This window comes from Mytilus californianus, unplaced genomic scaffold (assembly GCF_021869535.1).
Source record: "Mytilus californianus isolate M0D057914Y unplaced genomic scaffold, xbMytCali1.0.p SCAF_9, whole genome shotgun sequence".
In the NCBI taxonomy this organism is placed as follows: Eukaryota; Metazoa; Mollusca; class Bivalvia; order Mytilida; family Mytilidae; genus Mytilus; species Mytilus californianus.
This window is the reverse complement of record NW_026262745.1, coordinates 12500804-12521354: the sequence shown is the minus strand read 5'-3', so window position 1 is coordinate 12521354 and position 20551 is coordinate 12500804. Positions and strand designations below refer to the sequence as shown.

Genomic DNA, 20551 nt, shown 5'->3' with positions numbered 1-20551 from the left:
TTATATGTATAAAAATAGCTCAGTAATACAGGTAAGTTTTGGTCTATTGATTTAATCCAAAATCCTGAACATCATAATATAAAACAAAACTCAATACTCAAATATACGTGACTGTATATTTACATCCCAAAATGAGTGAACAATAAAACTTAGTATTTTTTATTGATGCCGTTTGGATGATGTACATTTAGTTCCTTTATCCAAAAGCTTTCCCGAACCTGTCGCTGGGCATCACTCCAGTGAATGTTCTGTTCAATCACTAGGATCTTCATGCGGTTAAAGTCGTCAAGTTTGTGACCAGACTGTCTGAAATGCTGAGAAACTGGGAGAAGTGGATTCTTAGAGATATCACTCATATGGCCATAAAGACACATATCTTTATGTATATGTGTCTCTGCACCAAGGATTTGTATAGTAAGACTACTATACAAATCCTTGTCTGCACTAAGATAATTTTTTCTATGCAATAAATCAGAGAATATAGCACTAAATACACGAAGCAATCTATTCTATGATATATCAGAGACATATATAAATGTCTCTGATCTACTGTTAGATATCCACAAGACGTGTTAGTTCTCTACTTATTTTTGCATACGTTTTTATCTGTTTAGACAGAATAATTTATTTACGTTCAATTTTCTTCTACCGGGACAAAAGTACTTATTTTGTAGTTATCGGAAATATACTGGTTTACTGTTTTCTGCGTTTTTATGCGTTTATCAAAAAAGCTTCAGTTACCAGATTCACAGAATGGATCACCACCGGCACGTCAACACAAACGACGTAAGCAACAATATTTCACATTTCCAACACTTTTGTTCAAGTAAACGATATGCAAATATGCCACTTAGTATGCAGCTATCTTTGAAAACATGAATTTCGAATGATGACCGATATTTCAAAGTTCTGCGTTGTCTGATGTACTCAGAAAATTCATACTGTCAGAAGTACATGTACATATATAGTTCTCACTAAGAAGTAATCCTCGCAATGTAGAATGCTCGAGCACACTCATATTTGGTCACTATACAATCCTTTTTTCTGGACTGGCTTCCAAGGTAATCTGTGACGTTAAACCATGTAAACGGTAGCCCAAAGCCCCTATCTTAGTATCCATGATCTAGTTAAAATTACTAGTGAATGCGTACTGCCGATAGTCTGAACCGTTTAATGCATATCTGTGTGCGCTATTAATCTTTACCGTAATTGCAGAATGTCACGCCATCAATATCAATAAACTGCTACTCCCTTCCTTGTAACAATACCGTAAACCAGTTTTGAAGGTCTTCCTAATTACCAATTGTCCAATACTGTCATTACCATGTGTTTTCCAAATGTCAAATTTTGGTAATCATTGATTGGCTTTTGTTGCATTGACCAAATTTACTATATTCATAACCATAATAACAGATAATTTTTTATTTTCGAACAATTTTGAGTCTGAAGACATTAGTTCCATGTGTTTTCCAAATGTCAAATTTTGGTAATCATTGATTGGCTTTTGTTGCATTGACCAAATTTACTATATTCATAACCATAATAACAGATAATTTATAATTTTCGAACAATTTTGAGTCTGAAGACATTAGTTAGTAATAGTCCAATTGACATCTTGTGTATTTTAAACAATTGGTTATTAGGACGATTTCAATGACCAGTTATCGTTATTTTTATGAAGAAGTGGTATCAGTTAATCAGCTGTTTATAAACATGGCTTAAATGTTGAGGTGGTCGGATAGTGCAAGACCAGGAAAGGCACCAAAAAGCTGTCTCCCATGTCCGACCAAGTTACCATGGTTACAGAGGCAAAAAAGAAGTATGAAGACAAACACTCCGGGCATTCAAGAGCCATTAAACAGACAGTCGTCCCTTGCTTCTGAATTACAAAGAGAGTGATACCATGTTCTGCAGTTACTGCAAGGAGCACTGCAGGGAAAAGGTGGCAAATTTGTGACTGGTTGTAAAAATTTAGAATTGATACTATCCAGACACATGAAATAAGTGCACCACATATGAGTGCTACAGCAGTTTCTGAGAGACCCCCATCACAGAAATCACTGGATGCGAAGGCCATCCATACTTTAAAAAAACATGATTATGATAGACTAAGCATTTTGTTTTAGCAATGCACATGCTGTGGCTAAACATCATTTGAGTTTCAAGGTTTTTATTGAAGGAAAGGAGAATTTTTTCATCTAACCTGTAGAAAAAAATAATGTTTTTGATAAGTTATATACATTTCCATATACAACATGTACAAATATGTAATCTCAGAATGCAGGATTTAACGTCTAGTTTTCTAAAATTTTCTGGGGGGAGCATGATCCTCACCGGTGACACAGATTCTTTTAGGTATAGTGCACATCACTTTCAGGGTAGTTTTTTTTTTATTCCACTAGCTCTATTGGCAAGTTCTTCAAAAAGTTTTTAGTACAGACTGCCAAGTTGAGAATAGACCTGTATAGACTAATTTACACTTTTGGTATGTACATGTATACTACTAAAATAATGAGGTCCAATTTGTTAGATGGCATGACATAAAAATGACAAATTAAAGAATTCAACTTTATATATAACTAATATAGGACTGTAGATTAAAAAATCCACCATTCCATGCCCAGGCCCTTTTGTTTTCCACATAATAATGTAATTAATATTACCAATAATCAACAAGTGCCAGGTCAAATCCAATGCCGAAACCAATAGTTTATGCCACAAATAGTTTTCGGTTGTAGTAAGAAAACCATGATGGGTCATAACAGAAAGATTTTGAAAGCAGAGAAAACTTTGCACCTTATAATCAGCATGCCTATATATATGGTATATCATGTATATCAGATGACAATACAAATACTAAAAATCCAGGCTAAAAATTAGATGTACATGTAGATGTACATGTAAACTGCCAAGTTGAGAATAGACCTGTATAGACTTATCTACACTTTGGTATCTACATGTATACTACTAAAATAATGAGGTCCAATTTGTTAGATGGCATGACATAAAAACGACAAAGTAGTACTGTATTGTAAGTCAGCATGTACAAATGACGAATCAAAGAATTCAACTGTACATGTATATATAACTAATCATGCTAATACATGTAATATACATGATATAGGACAATGGCGTTGATTTGTTTTCCACATAATTAATATTACCAATAATTAACAAGTTCCGGGTTGATGGGTTCAAACAGAAAGATTTTGAAAATGTGCACCTTATAACCACTATGACTTTAAATTAGACGACAATACAGTTCTAAAAATTCCAGGCTAAAAATAATGGGTAGGTACTTTAATTTAGTCACAGGTGTGTTCTAGTTCAGCTGCATTTTGTCTCAGAATGACCCTAAATCTGTCTCCGAATAACCTTCTGACATTGTATGATGTCAAATTTTTGAATTGTGATACAATATTTTTTCTGGAACTTGTGTGGGTTTAAGCAATGGTGGACAAATTTGAATACATGTGTAAATACCTCGATTGCTATTTGAAATCTGTGACATTTGACCCGAGATTTTGTTACATTTGAACTATTGACTTCATACAACAATCCCTTTTTCATTGTTGCTTCAGACTTTTTCTCTCATGATGTCAAAATTTCTGTATGTGTTTGGAATGGGGAGAGCTACAATTGTTTGCATTGGTTGTTAGTAATTATAAATAAATGCTATATATGTAGGACTTGGAGATGCGATGGAGAAGCTGAAGTGCGATGGTCACTCTGAAGTGCAATGGTCTTCGCCGAAGTGCGATGGTCCTTTCGCTGATGGGAGATGGTCTCTAAGACACATGATGGCTATACTTAAAATCTACAGATGTTTAATTATTCCAATTATCATAAGATTTTGTTCTTTTATTAGTTGGTATAAACATGATAAACTAGTAAATTCAAATATTCAATATTTTCTCCTGTTGCAGTAAAAACTATCTTGTTCCTTGTTATCATTCACAACAGCCGTATAAATTCTCCACGTATTTTGTTCCGTTCTTACTAATCATGTAGTATTTGCATTTCAAATAACTACTACGTTTTTTCAATCATTGCAATAAGTACTGGTTTTAAAGGAAAATAAACTTTTATGTAGCGTTTATAGTGGTCAATATCTAAACGATTGTCATGATTGTATGAACTATAATAAATAATTGCTTTTTTGTCTGAAGCTATTTACAAAGTACTCTACAACGTTACAGTTAGGACTGGAAAGGCAATGACTATTTATCATGATTGTTTTAAGTTAAACAGGTTATACTCCCAATGTTTTACCTCTAAAAAAAACCTGAAAAGCTACTTCCAACAAACAATTGACTTCTACATTTACTTCATACATGTGAACATTGATTTATGTAATGATCCATCGCACTTCAGTGTTACCACCATCGGACTTCGGCGTAGCTATCAACAAGATAGCGTCACAATCCCACCATTGCACTACAGCGTGATCAAAAACACACTTCAGCATCAAACAATCGCACTTCAGAGTGACCATCCTGGTTCAGAGTACCATTGCAGTTCAGAGTCCTACATATTTATCTGACTAATTCTGTGTTATAAAAGATTATTCTTTTCAAGAAACTCCACCATGCCAAATAAGATCCTTTAAATCAGAATTATTTGAGTTAAAGCACTATGAACAGATTAAACTCATCACAATCAGTTGGGACTCAGCATTTCAAAAAGTGATGAGTCACCCTAAAAAAATCCTAGTGAGAACCCTGATTGCCAGTAATGGTGGGCAACTAGTGATTTATAAGGAGTATAAGTCAGAGTAGACTTGGTAGGCCGTATGGTTGCCTATAATTGCTTACATGCACTTCATTTGAACTTTGGATAGTTGTCTTATTTGCAATCACCACATCTCCTTATTTTCATATGTGGTGCCCTGATTACCCGAAAGCACCTTGTAATTTTTAATTTTATGTGAACTTTTACTGGTTATGCAGATATATCACATTACATTACCGGTAGTCATGTTAGTCAAGTAAGAAACATTGACCTGAAGAAGTCCATTTGTTCATGTTGTTAAGCTGAAATATTTGTCAATACGATTTTACAACTTATAAAAATAAGAAGATGTGGTATAATTGCAAATGAGGCAACTCTCCACAAGAGACCAAATGACAGAGAAATTAACAACTATAGGTCACTGTATAGCCTTCAACAATGAGTAAAACCCATACCAGATTAGTTTATTAGATCTTATATCAGTATCAATGTGCAAATCTTTAGACTTTTATTTATATATATATATATATGTTTATTTTTGATTTTATTGCCTTTTTAACAGTATACACTGGTCATGCTGGTATATGAAATTTTTAATATTTAGATACCAAAAATATATATGTATTTAAAAAAAAATGAATCCCCATTAAATTCATTTACTGAAATTCTTTGAAAATGCTTTTTTGAATGTTTTTTTTTCTTCTGGAAAACAATAAAATAAAAATATACTATGCGGCATGCCACTTTGATGACTTTATGAAACACATTCTTTCCAACCAATTATAAACATGATAAAAAATTATAAGGAAAAAAGAAGATGTCAAAACAATGCACCTTTTAAAATTTGCCTAAAAAATGAGAACTTCGGAGACCAAAATGAGAACTTGATAATGAACATGATGAATTGGGGAAATGAAATATAATTTTATTTTAATGCCACCCCACAGTAATTTTTCTCCTTTGTCATTATAATGTTTATCAATATTAAAAGGTAATCCAAAGAGAAGTTATAAAAATAGTAGACCAATATTTGAACAGAGAAATGGTCTCAAAATCAACTGTAAATTTTATGGGGCACTGAAATTGAAAAAAAGTTATAAAAATAAGAAGATATAATTCCCTTTATCTATTGATTCCAGTTGGTACAGTATATAAACATGAAAACATTTGAAAATTTTATGATTTCTGGCGATCAAGCATTATCATGCCAAATTTCCAACAATAATCAGACAAATTTCTGGAAGTAGTGAAGTAAAGATGACAGTAGTACTGTGCATGTTTAACAACGTTTAAAATCTTTCTATGTTGTGATGTTTCACTATTGTTTCAGATAAGGGTGAAGGTTTGGTACCATTAATACGTTTAAACCCGCTACAATTGTTTGCATCTGTCCTAAGTCAGGAATCTGATGTTCAGTAGTTGTCGTTTGTTAATGTGGTTCATAAGTGTTTCTCGTTTCTCGTTTTTTATATAGATTAGACCGTTGGTTTTCCAGTTTGAATGGTTTTACACTAGTAATTTTTGGGGCCCTTATAGCTTGCTGTTCGATGTGAGCCAAGGCTCTGTGTTGAAGACCGTACTTTGACCTATAATGGTTTACTTTTATAAATTTTGACTTGGATGGAGAGTTGTCTCATTGGCACTCATACCACATCTTCTTATATCTAATTAATCACTGATTCTTCCACAATGCATCCAATGTGATATATTGGACATAAGAATAGGATTTTAATTATTCAAGAATAGCCATAAGCCTGACATGACTGATAAGGGAGGATTAGAACATAATTTGTATATTGACCCTGTTGTTCAAATACAATATATTGATTTCTTTATAGTTTTGGTATTATCTTTTTACATGCTTTTTTCTTATCGTACATGTTGTATTGAAATATCTCTTCTTGACTACACTATGCCAACAGTTTATTCAGTATTTTCCATAACCATCTTTCCCATACATGTGTTTATGTATATACGTTGTACACTAAATTTTAATCAGTTTTCTAACAATTGTATATGTGTTACTTTTACCATTCAAGCTGACATTTGCGTGAGACATAACAATATATTAAGTAGTGACTAGAAGCATTAAGAAGCATGCCAGAAAGAATCAATTTTCCTCATTATGACAAAAGCCATTACCGTTTTCTTGATGATATAGAGGTATCAAGTAACCACCATATATTCTCTTAGTACATGTAGTAAGGGTTATGGTACCAAATTAAACCCCATGCCTGTAACAGTGGCTGATCTTTTTTATTTAGGTGCCTGCTGATTTTGATTTATTAAGCTGGTGATTGGCCAAAATATACTCCTTTTCAAAGGAATACTTTTTTCTGTATTTATTAGTTAATCATTCTGTTTATTACGGGTGTGGTGGGAAATTTAATCGGATTACTCCAGATTTTATAAGTTTTCATAATAAAATCTTTTAGGTTGCACTTTGTAAATACAGCTGTTTCACTATCCACGCCTATTTTGGGGAGATATATAATATTCATAGATATTTTGTTTTGTTTACCTACCATGCCTACTGGTTCCCAGATATGATTTCTATATTTCATCTCATAGAGACACAACTTGGGAACTTTACCAGTATGAATACACATGGGTAGCAGCCAAATTTAATTCTGAGGAAGTCCCAAAGTATGGGAGGGGTACTACAGAATTTTAGTATAAGTTCAAACTCTTAGGCTTAAATTAAAATATTGTTTGTTTGCAGTTTACCGACCGACCCTTGAAAATCCCCCCGACTGTGAAAATTTTATTGCTTTAAATTTTAAGAAATTATTTTTAAAACTTCTATTGCCGAGATCCGGAAATTCAGGTCCTTTCCGGAATTGATTTAAGTCTAGGTCGATTACACGTTTTAATTTTAGTTTTTCTTGCCTTCCCGTCAAGCGTTCATGTAACCGTTTAATGATAAAGCACATGGAAATGGTTTACAGGTATCCATGAAGTTATGGAGGAGTACTTTACGCTGTCGACTTCTGTCAATTTTAAGACAAATAACAAACAAAAAGTTTAATAGTAAACTGTTTATACAGATTCAGGCACATGGAATGATGTCTTTAATGATATCATTGAAGAAGATGCAGCGGATATTCACAACCGACACGATAACTCATCTTTGTCAACTTTCTGTCTCAAACAAATCGGGTACAGAATCTTTTGAGCCTGACTTTATGGAACCAATTTCAGTGGTTAAACAATTCGACAGCAGTTTGAAGTATGTCATATTTTCTATAAATCGTTGTGAAGAAGACAAAGATGAAACCACTCCTCCGTGAATTTATGGATACCTGTAAACATGCATGTACGGAGAAAGAGCTCATTAAAAATGTAAATGGATAGAGACCATGCCAAATCAATGAGAAGCAACCCAAAATACACAAAGATGTAGAGAAAATGAATGATTAGCTTGAAAAATAAATATACTCTCTCTATATTAAATCTATCTTCGATTGCAATGAGTATGCTCCTTTAGGATAAGGGGGGCTGCCCCACTTATTGCAACTATTCTCTTTCTTACAATATTAAATATACCCAAACTTTGTGGCCTGCCACTGTGTGACTGATTGAATTAAAGCAAGTTCTTAGGAGCTATGCTGCCATTTTTTTTATGCAGTCAAAACATTTCAGTACAGACCACTTACTTTAATTGGGTGCTATGGATTTCACCCCAAACTAGTAAGTTTTCTTTGGTTTTCATTTACCACATTTTTTATTAACGTGTAAAAGTCTAGAAGATATAAGAAAACCGATTTTGGAAGATTTAATTAATTCCTGTAGTGAAAAGTTGGCTATTTTAAATATGAGAGATGAACACTTTGACATTTTACAACTGATTATAGATCCATTTGCTTACTTGACAATGTTAAGAAATGAAAAAGCTTTTAAAGTGATACAGAAACTTATAGATCCAAAATGTAGACGATTATGTTACAATCTCCATTGTGAAAGGTATATAGACTTGCAATTAGATGATATAAAGAAAAAGAAGAAAAAGTAGATAATAACTTTATATAAACCCTTAAGTGACTAATGGTTGTCTACTCTTAAACAGTGATATCTTTAGATAGATATTTTAGATTTTAAAGTGTTGATGCAGTCTAAATTGACATTAAGTCCAATTTTATCGTCAAGAATGTAAATAATGTACAGTGATATTGGTGGAAGATATTTTTATTCATGTTGTTAAATACACTACTCGGAAGAGGTGTGCCTACATTGGCAGAAGTTATATAACAGATACAGATACTGATTTTTTTTATTAAAAATACATTCTTTAATACATTGTCTTATAAATCTTTAATATCTACATTTTTCTGATGAAAATACTCTACTCATGAAAACATTCTAGCCAAGAAGCATATATGTCCGTGTTGTTTTAAAATAGGTTTTTTTTTTCTTAACAAGAAACTTGGTTTGTGTAACTGCTTGTTTAAACTTTTTGGCTGATAAAATAAAATATTTTTCCTACCTACCGACCCTTCAGTCTGAAGGTACAGTCGGGAAACTGCAAACAAACATATTTTTAAGGTTGGCCTTAGTAGTTGGAAGCATGCCCTATATTTTGACCTTTGAATAAAAAGTAGTGCATATGAACTTTCCATTCTAGGATATAATTTTTATGAAACTTCATAGTAAAAGTGGCACAGTTTTAGCCGTAAAAGGAGTTCCTATGGGAAATTGCAATCTCTATATTTACAGAAGTGCAACCTTTAGCTGATTAATAATCACAAAACATATATATATGAAATAATAGTACAATGTATGATTAATTACCTTATGAAACCATACCAGCTTAATACATTGTTGATGATAATATATGTACACATGTGCAAAATGTAGCTCAACTATTTATAGTCTGGTTTTTCATTTAATAACCATTTTGAAGAACATCTTAAAATTATTTGAGACTATATATATTTTAAACTTTTATCACATGCAAACATTGTACAAAATTATACTAAACTTATCCAATAAACTTTAAAAGTGTGTGATATAAACACATCCATGTTCTGGGAGGAATTGTATGCATGTTTGCATTGTTCAGCTACAAATCTACATCAACTTGGGTCTATTCCTTCTTTCTTAATTATTTTTCAAGTTGAAATATTTGTTTGTGAATATTTTATTGTCCCTTTTAGATTGGATCCAGGATTTTGAAAAAGGCAATGTTAAGAGTGGGACTTGTATAAAGTCTATGCATTAACCAAATATGTAGCACCATAAGGGGAACCAGGGGTGGGTGGTATACTGCAATGGCCTTTACTGTCTATACATAATTTAGATTACAGATTCCTCAGATTTTTTACAGAATGCTTTGATATTTTTGGTCATGAACTTTACAATGTTTACAAATATATGATCAAAATGGTAAAAGAATTTATATTCCATCTCCATGATCTCATTGCTTAAATCTTGTTCTTGAATTTTTGTTCAGTATCTTTTTGGGGATTCTTTTGGTCATGGCTTGCTTCTGATGCTTGTAGTACAATGTAGTTAAACAGTCCCTAATGCCTGTAGTACAAGCATGTAGTTAAACCAGCCCAAATTTTAATTTTTCCGCATAATCCTTTTAAATAAATAAAGTTAATGCACTTAGTAATTTATATAACAAAATACCACAAAAAATGTGAAGAAAATACCTGTCTCTGATAATTTGGAAAATAGTTTTGAATGCATAACATATACATGATATATAGAAAGACTTTATTTTGTATTTCTACAAAAATACCAGATTAGAAAAAAATAGTCATGCTCACTACATGCTACAGAGCTAATTGTTAAATTAAATGATCTGTTTTTTAAGATACCATGTGTGCATGAAATATTTGATATTAAGCATCCATTTTGTTACTCCTTTCAGTCTATAGACCTGTCCAAGTTGTCAGAGAAGGAAAGATGGAGGTATGTACTACATATAAAGTTCATATAACAATCAGGCTTAACTACAATCAGAATGTACTTATTGCTGTTAAATTTAATCAATAGAATACAATCATAACTATAGACACAATGTTGTCCATCTGTAATTTGTGAAACTACAAGATTTTAGATTTTTTTTTAAAATTGACATGATTGAGTATACATCATTATCACAGTGGAAAATCAAACCAATAAATTCAAACAGAATAAATTTTAAAAATCTAAATTCATTGATAAAAAGAGAATGTATAAAACACACATATACTGGAATAAACAGTTCTGTAAGTTATCCAGGCTCTGGTATTGTAATATCCCTTTCTGTTGAGAGGTTTTTTTACTATGTTTACTGTCAATTTTAACTTTTCATTGAACCTTTTCTATCAATTACTAACACACAGTATATTTGTAATAATAATAATAATAATAATAATAATAATAATAAATTCTTTATTTAGAGAGGGTAAACTCAGTTAGTTACAATAAACTAATCTTCCCTGAGGCTCTCAAGTTTGGAAACTTACATTCATAAATTTAGTGTTATGCATGATTTAAAACAATCTAATTAAAATTAAATCTCCGCACTTGCTCCTCGTTGTTTATATGTCGTGCGTGACATATAAACAACGAGGAGCAAGTGCGGAGATTTAATTTTAATTAGATTGGATTTAAAAAATGGTTGACATCTTGATTAAAGCGGGTATATTTTTAATGGTCATACAATGATTTAGACTACTGTCAGAACATTTACAAGAGATACATATTTACAAATGTACATGTTTTGTAGGATAGAGCACCAGCGGTTACATGAGAAACACAGGGGCCATGAGGCCATGCATGCAGAAATGGTCCTCATTTTAATTGTAACATTAGTAGTAGCACAGATATTATTAGTACAATGGAGGCAGAGATATTTCAAATCATACCAAGTAAGTTGTGAATTAATGTAATGATAAAATTTGCAACTGGTCGCAGCTTTTCAGATTTGAATGGGCCTTTCTATTCATGCCTACATATATATGCAGAACAATCCCAATGGAATCTTAGTCGCCATCACTAATTGAAAGTATCATTACTGGTTTCAAAATATATATTTTAATATTTGTATGATGATGCATATGACATCTGGTACCTGTAATACCTAGGGTAGAATGCATGAATTACTCGGAGAAAGGTTTCAATATTAATTTAATATTCATCATACCTGAAATCATTTTGGCAACAATGAAAATGGTAAAATTAAGAAAATTAAACAAATGAAAGATACAGTAGAATCCCCTGTGTCTGTGCGGCTTGTGATATCGCACATTACCTGATTTCATCATATCCCCAATGTAACACAAATAGAATAGTTCTTGTAATTGTTTTAGTCTTCTGAATAGACATAAAAGATTAAAATTAATAAGTGCAAGCAGAAATTTATAATTGCAATCCCAATTTTAACCATATTTAGCCATTTTGCATTAAGAAATATTACATCATCAGGTAAAATTGGTTTCATTTTAAGTCAAATTTTTATCAAAATGAAATAAATTTTGTTTTGCATCCTTGGCAGTCTTTTTGGTTCAAACTGGTCTATATTTCAGAGTATAAAATCTTTCCTGTATTCAAAATTAACTATTTTTAGATTTTTAAAAGACATACACGAAATCATCGGACATTTGAAGAACTGTCAAAACAGGGGTTTCCCTAATTTTGGACACACATAACATAAATTCTTTTAGGGTGAAACCATACACAAAGAAGAAATTAAAGTGTGTCATGAATTTGTTCATACAATATTATCTGATTATTGGTTTTGTGAGATTACCAGAGTGAAGCCAAAAGTCTTAGGTGTGCGGATACACCAGACTGCCCCGTAATGAAACATGTTGTACTCTATTATCAACCAAATAACAAAACAAAATAAATTATAAACATTATTAAAAATAAAAAAAAGGAGGGTTTATACAACTTAGTTTTTTTTAAAGTGAAAGTGTTCATTTTCAAATTCTTTTAAAATATATTCATGCTATTTTTCAGAAAGCTACACTTATTGGAATGTGGGTGATACCTATAGGAATATGTATGAAATATGGCTGGACTAGATTTATTATCATCTGGTCTATATTTTCTGTTATAACAGGATACATAACATTTAGATCTACAAGGAAACCACTGCCAGGGAACACACCAAGGTACCTAGATAAATTTTTGAACCACACATTTTACCTTATTTATGGTAAAATAGTCCATATAACCTACAGGACTACTCTACTTTTGGGTAAACTATAGTTTGTTGGCAAAGTTTTGGACAATGATCAAATTAATTTTATTACAAAACACTATTTTTGAATGGAAATTGATTCTCCCTCTGAATTTCTGGTCATTCAGATCAAATGGCATAATGGAGGGGGGTAGGAGGGGTGTCATCCTGAATTCCCAAAAAAATAAAGCATTCTTTCCTGAATCCAGAAAAATAAATCTTCAATTCCTGAGTCGACAGGTGTAAATCGTGAATTCCCAAAAAAATAAAGGCCTTATACCAAATTCCTGCAAAAATAAAGATCCAATCTCAACGTCCGTAAAAAGTCCTTCTGCCCCTCATAATGATTTGGTATTGTAATTGTATCTGTAGTGGGAAATGTTGAAAGGTAAAACAATAAACTTGAAGAATTTTTTGATATTTTTCAGATTGGTGTACAAATGGTTTCTTCTAATCTACAAAGTCAGTTATTTTATTGGAATATTAGGATATATGGTAGTTATGTTGACATTGTTGGGTTTAAATTTATTATTTCTAATCAAACCTCAAATAGCTATGGACTTTGGACTGCTATGTTTATTCTATGGACTTTATTTTGGAGTTGTTAGTAGAGATTTTGCAGAAGTTTGTACAGATTCAATGGCAGCTCATATAGGGGTAAGTTTTCATGTGTGATATTAGAGAGTACTGATGTGTGTAGGTCTTATCTGCTAATTCTTATGTGGACAATAAGTCCATTTTAAACATGATATTAGAAAGAAAGAGTATTTCAAATAAATTATTCAAAATAATGTAAATTTGTGTACCGACACTCGTAGAACACATGACATGCATGACTAGCAAGGAAATGTTCAGTGTTCAAAGATTACTGGGATTGAAGACACACATCTAAATTTCACTATATAGCGTTTAACAATGAGGAACAATCTTTATCTCAGTCATAGAAAGCTCTTAAAGTTTGTAAATGTATTGGTCAAGTTTTAGTTTATCAACTGATTAACAAAATGTCACATGAGATTTGATAGTGTTGTGAGTTAATAGTTGTAAATGCTTGTTCAATTGATAAACATGAGAAAATATCCCATAGAATACAGATCAATACCAGATATATTAGTTTACATGAATTATTTAGTGTTTTTTCTATACTGTAAATTCAGAAATTATTGCATGCATTTATTATTGTGATTTTTCAAGAATAGACAAAAATGCGAGTTTAATTATTGCAATTTTGAAAAAAATCTGCATACAGGTCTATGTTTCAGTTATCAGAATGGGAGTTCTTATTATTGCGATACTCGCCCAGTCTCATTATTCGCATTGATGAAAACCTTGCAATAATTTCTGAATTTACAGTACTTCATGCTATATTATCTCATTTACATCTATCTATACCTGTTCATATCATTTTAGGGAAAGACCAGACTTTCCAGAGGAAATCCTTGTGTACCATTAAAGAAATGGAAAGATATTCCTATTATGAAATATCAGCTTGCAGCCTTTTTCTGATAAGTTCATTTTCACTCAGCAGTAAACCATGTATAAGCACCCTACATTTCTTCACTTGCCTGCCTTTGATTATATTTTTTACTTATTATATTTTCAGTACTTTACAGAAACTGGTTTACCAGGAAAGAGATTAGATCCAAATGTATGCGGTGTATGTGGGAACCAGATTTTAGTTATGAACAATGAAGATGCCATAATAGAAGAGACTTTTAAATTAGATTGTAATCATGTGTATCCTTTACTTAAGAAAACAGATGGATTTGTTCATGGCTGCTTATTTATGATTAGGTTAGATTGACTCTAATGTAAAGTTTAGATTTTTTAATAATAACAATTTTTGAATCCCTTATTCTATTAATACACATTGGAATCTCATCATCAATCTTTAAGTATTTTGTAACTTTCCATAAACTTGCAAAAGAATTTAAGAAAAGCAGGTAAATCTCAACTTATGACCTACAAAATTATGTGGTGAACACATGGCTTCAAAAGCCAGACATGACTTACAAAAATTATTTTTGTTTGCCTGATGTTTTCGGCTAAAATGGATGCCAAATGTGGGTTTGCCACTGTTACATGATTAAGAAAAAAATTGAGATTTTGGTGGTCTTTTCTAGCACAGGCATACTTTTCTAGTCATAAAAATTCGTAAGTGTTCCGCGGAACCCAGTGTCTCGCCTACTTTTGCTGTTAATCGCAGGCTCAACAAAAATGAAAAAAAAAAACTATCTTTTGATTGTAAGTAGCTTCTGTCCAAGTTTGGTAAAAATCCAGGATAATTTATGAATCTTAATAAATGTTTTAAAAACTTAAACTGCAGACTGTATCTAATGTTGACTGAAAGAAAAACTAAGTCCATTTATAAGTAAAATACGGAAAAAATGGAACAAAATTTTATCAAAATTTCCTTCTAGATACTAGCTTTTGATCATAAATAAGCTTCTTTCCAAGTGTGGTACAAATCCAGGATAGTTTAAGAAAGTTGTTAAAATTTTAAAAACTTTAACCACAGAGTGAATGTAATGTTAACTGGCAGAAAAACTAAGTCCATTTATAAGTAAAATACAGAAAAAATGGAATTTTTTTTTACAAAATTTACTTCTGGATACTATCTTATGATCCTAAACAAGCTTCTATCCAAGTTTGGTAGAAATCCAGGATAGTTTAAGAAAGTTATTAAAATTTCCAAAACTTTAACCACAGAGTGAATATTTGTGGACGCTGACGCCGACGGAATGTAGGATCGCTATGCCTCGCTTTTTCGACAAAAGTGGAAGGCTCGACAAAAATGACATGATGAGTAATTAGTGTAAAACAAGCCCACATTAGATACCCTTCACAAAGATAATTTATTACAATCAAGGTTAACCCATTGTCAGACAGCTGAGATCTACCTATTCACATGACAGGTAAACTATATAATACCGGAAATTGATAGATCTTTTTGAAGTTGTTTTTCATGTTTCACTGGTATGCATCTAAATAAAATTTGACAAAAAGGATTTAGTTTTATAAATATTTATTGAATTAAAAAGGTTTTCGAGTGAATATCAACAAAACCACATTGCTTAAGTAAAAGTGTGTGCTTTCTCATAACTTTCAAATTTAATTATGCATCAGAATTCTTTCAAAATGGAATTTTGGAAGCCCCAGGTGAACACCCATTTTTTTATAGCCTGTAATGAATGTATCGTCACACAAGGCAAGTCACACATATTACTTTACGATTTGGTGGTGTTAGAAAAGTTTTATATTTAAGGGAGAAAATACATTTATATTCACGTATTACATGTAAGTGCTTTATGGTCTGTTATTTTCATGACCTATGTTTATTAGTTGTCTTTGATTATATTTTCACAGTGCAATAAGGTATTGTAATCTACTTTATAAACATGGTTAAAAAAAAATTCCCTAAAAATCTCCTTACTTTTTATGAAATTTGAGTTGTATATGATCAGTTTATAGATTACTGATCAGAGTACCCATGATATATCTTATACATGTAGTCATTTATTTATATTTTCAGTATAATATGCTGTTACAATTATCCTTAACTACATAACCAGATTTCATGAGTTTTGTATCCGAGGCTGGTGCATTGTAGGAAAGAGACAAACATGTCCATACTGTAAAGAGAAAGTGGATCTCAAAAGAATGTTTCCTAGTCCGTATCCTTTCACAATATTGTATGTGTATATATTAAAGAAGGAGGAAAAAGAACAATAGATTAATTGAAGCTTGCTCAATGTCCAGTAGCAAATATTTCATTCATATTCAGACAAATTAGCAATCAGTACAATAGGTAGGACCAAAGTAGGTCAACCAGGAGGAAAGTAGGTCAACCAGGAGGAAGGTAGGTCAACCAGGACGAAAGTAAGTCAACCAGGACCGAGGTAGGTCAACCAGGACCGACCTACAAGGACCGAGGTAGATCAACAAGGTAGGTAAATTTGGACTGCAATTAGAAAATTGTATGTTGAATAAGCGCAGAAGTTTTGCCTTGCAAAAGGTCACCTATGAACCCTTCAAAGAGTTAATGCAAGGGGGTTCCTCTGAATAGCTGTTATTGTGGATGAACAATACATATCAAAGTAAAACTTCTGTAAATTTAAATATTCAACCATCAGTCAGAGTTGAGGAGGGCCTCAGTAGCCAAGTGGTCTAAGTAGTTCATCTAGTGTATCACTAGGCTGAGGTTGTAATTATAAACCCTACACATGGCATGTGTGTTCAAATCTAATCTTGATTTACTAGGAATGTCTGTTTTCCTGCCAAAGATCAGTGGTTCTCTCTGGGCACTGCAGCTTCTTTCACCTATAAAAACTTACTGCCTTATATAGCCAATAATGCCAAAAATGGTGTTAAGCACAAACTATCAATCAATCAGTCCAGGACAATAAAGGTAGTATCAAACTATCATTACTTCACTGGCTTAAATTATCTGATGTTGCTTTCAAGTATTGTGGAAATCATGATTAATATACACAACCATTGAGGAGAAAAAAAGAATTATGATTTCCCCAGAGCAGTGAATTTTGAAAACTAATTTTTTTATAGGCAGATATTTGCTTTAGCACTCCATTGTTTTTTGTGTCAAATACACCTGTGATTGAACAAATATTAGTTAATGAAAATATACACCCCATGCACACTAGTCGAAATATTTTTTTGTGTCTACTATCAGTTTCATAATATTTTATTTTCCTTAACAGTTAACCAGATGGGAAAGACCACATGTTTTATATGGAAATCTTTTAGATTGGATAAGATTTTTAGTTGCCTGGCAACCATTAATAATTATGCTTGTACAGGGAATTAATTGGTCGTTAGGTTTAGAATAAGTTTCATTTCATGAGTTGTTCAGTGTGTGATGAGGATTGGTTGTTGTGATGTATGTATGAGAGATAATTAATTCTATCGGTGAAAGTCCCATTGCTATTCATTTTGTTTTTCTTAATAAAAGCCAAATTGTTGATATATAATGTTACAGTATTGCTTTATTTTTAAGTTGATGTTTTTTCTTGCAGTAGAGTTTTTGTTTTGTCTGGCTGTAACTTTTGTACATAAGTTTTGTTAGTATATAAACTATAAGTACCATATGCATTTCTACAATGTAAGTGAACTAAAGTTTTCATCATACCTTTTTAGTTTTTTTTTACATTTGTCAAAACAAATACATAACAACCTACCAGAATCTAGTAAAACAATATTTCAGTAGAACAAATCTCACATTAATAATTTCAAAATTGAAATATTAAGGTTAAGTTTCAGATTTTTAAGGACTAGTTGCTGCTAAACTTTTAGGAAAAAATAATTCTTGATTAGTTTATTTAGATATAAAAAATTATATTAGATTGAAAATGATGGTTTTTAGATATGATAATACAAAGTCTGATTTTTAGTGCCAAATATAGGCCTTCTTGCCCGTTTTAGACCTCCTGTTAGAGTGCTGCTGATAAATCCAAGCAAGATTCATTTCCCCAAATCTACCACTTTTCCACAAATAAGGTTTATAGTGCATTTCTCTTCTCCTTGGTATGAGAACTTTGGATATAAATATATTGTCTATGTAAATCTCATGATTCAAAGTGAAGTCAATTTGGGTTCAGAAACAAGTTTAAAGACGAAAAATTATTTACCAAAAAATTAATCCATTTTAAAAAGATTGAAAATTATCATTGTAAGGAAGATAATTTTGTCCCCAGAATTCTCACTTTTGTTTCTTTTGTGATATCTTACCAGAAAAGAAAGTATTTATTTACTGAGAGTGTGTATAATACATTACATTGTTTTATAACTATATAAAGTGTAAAATGATGTCTATTAATTATTTCACTAAGAACCTACTATTCTTCTACAAATTATCTTTTCTTGGAGTGCATAGGTTCCATAGATTGAATACTGTAAACCAACTTATTTTCGCGTTTAGCCCTTTCTAGTCCACTTTCGCGTTTAGCCCTTTCTAGTCCACTTTGCGGCCATTTAATTTCGCGATTTTCAAATTTACTGGATGTAGTTTAATAAGGAAAGATCCATTTTTACATATTCACGACAATTTATATTCGTGTTATTTTTCTACTCACGAAAGTCGGGAAAATAAATCGCTCACGAAAATTTTTGCTTTACAGTATATAGAAGAGTTACAAAGAATGCATGTTGTAATGTCAAATACCTGTAATATTGTAAAATTTGGATAGAAAAGGGTAATATTGTTCATTTATGAAATGTATTAAATAATGAACCATTGTTAAAATGTAAATGGATACACTGTTCTGCATCCTTGCATAAAAACATATTTATTTTTTTCTCTGAAACTACTTGACCAATTTCAATCAAATTAAGCTTGATTAGACTAGAGGTATTAAGAAAAAAATAGTTTGTTCCTGTCAACTACTCATCATCACTTTCATGGATAAAAATAGAACTTAATTAAAATTAATTGTCTTATTTTTTGATAACCATAACAGATATGAAAAATCTGACAGTTTCAAAATGCTTAAAATGTCAAGTTTTGCTATTCATTAAATCAACTCAAATTATCAGACAACTTCTGATAGGAGTAACATGCCCATGGTGTCATTTTTTGAACAATTTTAAGGTTTTTGCTTATCAAGTCCTTTGAAATATGACCTTTCATTCATCACTTCTACAGTAAGAAAAGTTGATAATTGTCTCATTCAGTTAATGCACAACACACAATGATCATTGATCTTTAATATTGATATTTATACATAACCAGTTGAAACTTTTCATTTACATCAAAGCAATGTTAATTACAAAAAAAAAGAATTCGATGTCTTATTTATTACTAGTACTTAATAATTTGTTTGTTACTTATTTAAATATATTTAAGTTATCATATGTCAAGAACAAAATATATTAAATCCTGAACAAATACCTTTGACAGTTCTGTCTTTGTTTTCCCTTTGTCTAGTCAAATAAGTAATACTTTGATCTATGAAGTAATTATACCCCTGCTCGGAAGGAGGGTATTCTGGTTTACCTTTTTGATTCGAGCATCACTGATGATTCTTTTGTGGACAGAACACGTGTCTGGCGTACAAAATTTCATGTCAGTATGCTATACCATGTGATGGGTTTTCACATCAATCAATCAACAGCCATGTGTGAAATTTTCGTCCCATTTTTCTTGGGAACAATTAAGATATTCCTAAAATTTTCTATTAAGCTTTGTGTGAACATGCTTTACAATATGATATGTTTTCACATCCATCACTCATCATTGTCCTGTTAACCAGAAACTTATAGGAGGGGAATCATTAGTGAGCAATGCATAATTTTTGCCTCGCCTGTGATAACAGTCGCAGTATGCGAGACATAGGGATTACTATCCCGTTGTGGCTGTGGCCGACGCAGTTTAACTTATTTGTGTAAAAATTTATATTTCAGTCAGTAGAAGACCTAGATGCTTCATGCAGATACCTTATGATACGAAGTGTCTGTCTGTATTATGTCCATTGTCCTTGACCTCATTTTCAGGGTTCAAAAACTGCTTGAAAAAAAATTAGAGTTTTTTTGTCATGTGAATTTCTCACTTATTATGAGTAATATGAGTATATGGGTTCCTTGTAACTTCTACATGTTCATGAGACAGGGTTCACCTGACCTCAACCTCAT

The 20551-nt window shown here is 31.7% G+C and overlaps 1 protein-coding gene across 1 annotated transcript; it reads left to right on the top strand.

Annotated features, from left to right (window-relative positions):
• The first annotated feature begins 731 nt into the window (after positions 1-731).
• LOC127715577 (RING finger protein 121-like) lies at positions 732-19811 on the top strand. The gene is made up of 8 exons (XM_052221666.1): positions 732-786; positions 10607-10647; positions 11450-11591; positions 12685-12839; positions 13336-13564; positions 14511-14644; positions 16480-16581; positions 17634-19811. Exons 1-8 carry the CDS (start codon positions 754-756, stop codon positions 17752-17754), a joined length of 957 nt encoding a protein of 318 aa, XP_052077626.1. The 5' UTR covers positions 732-753; the 3' UTR covers positions 17755-19811.
• The last annotated feature ends 740 nt before the right edge of the window (positions 19812-20551 follow it).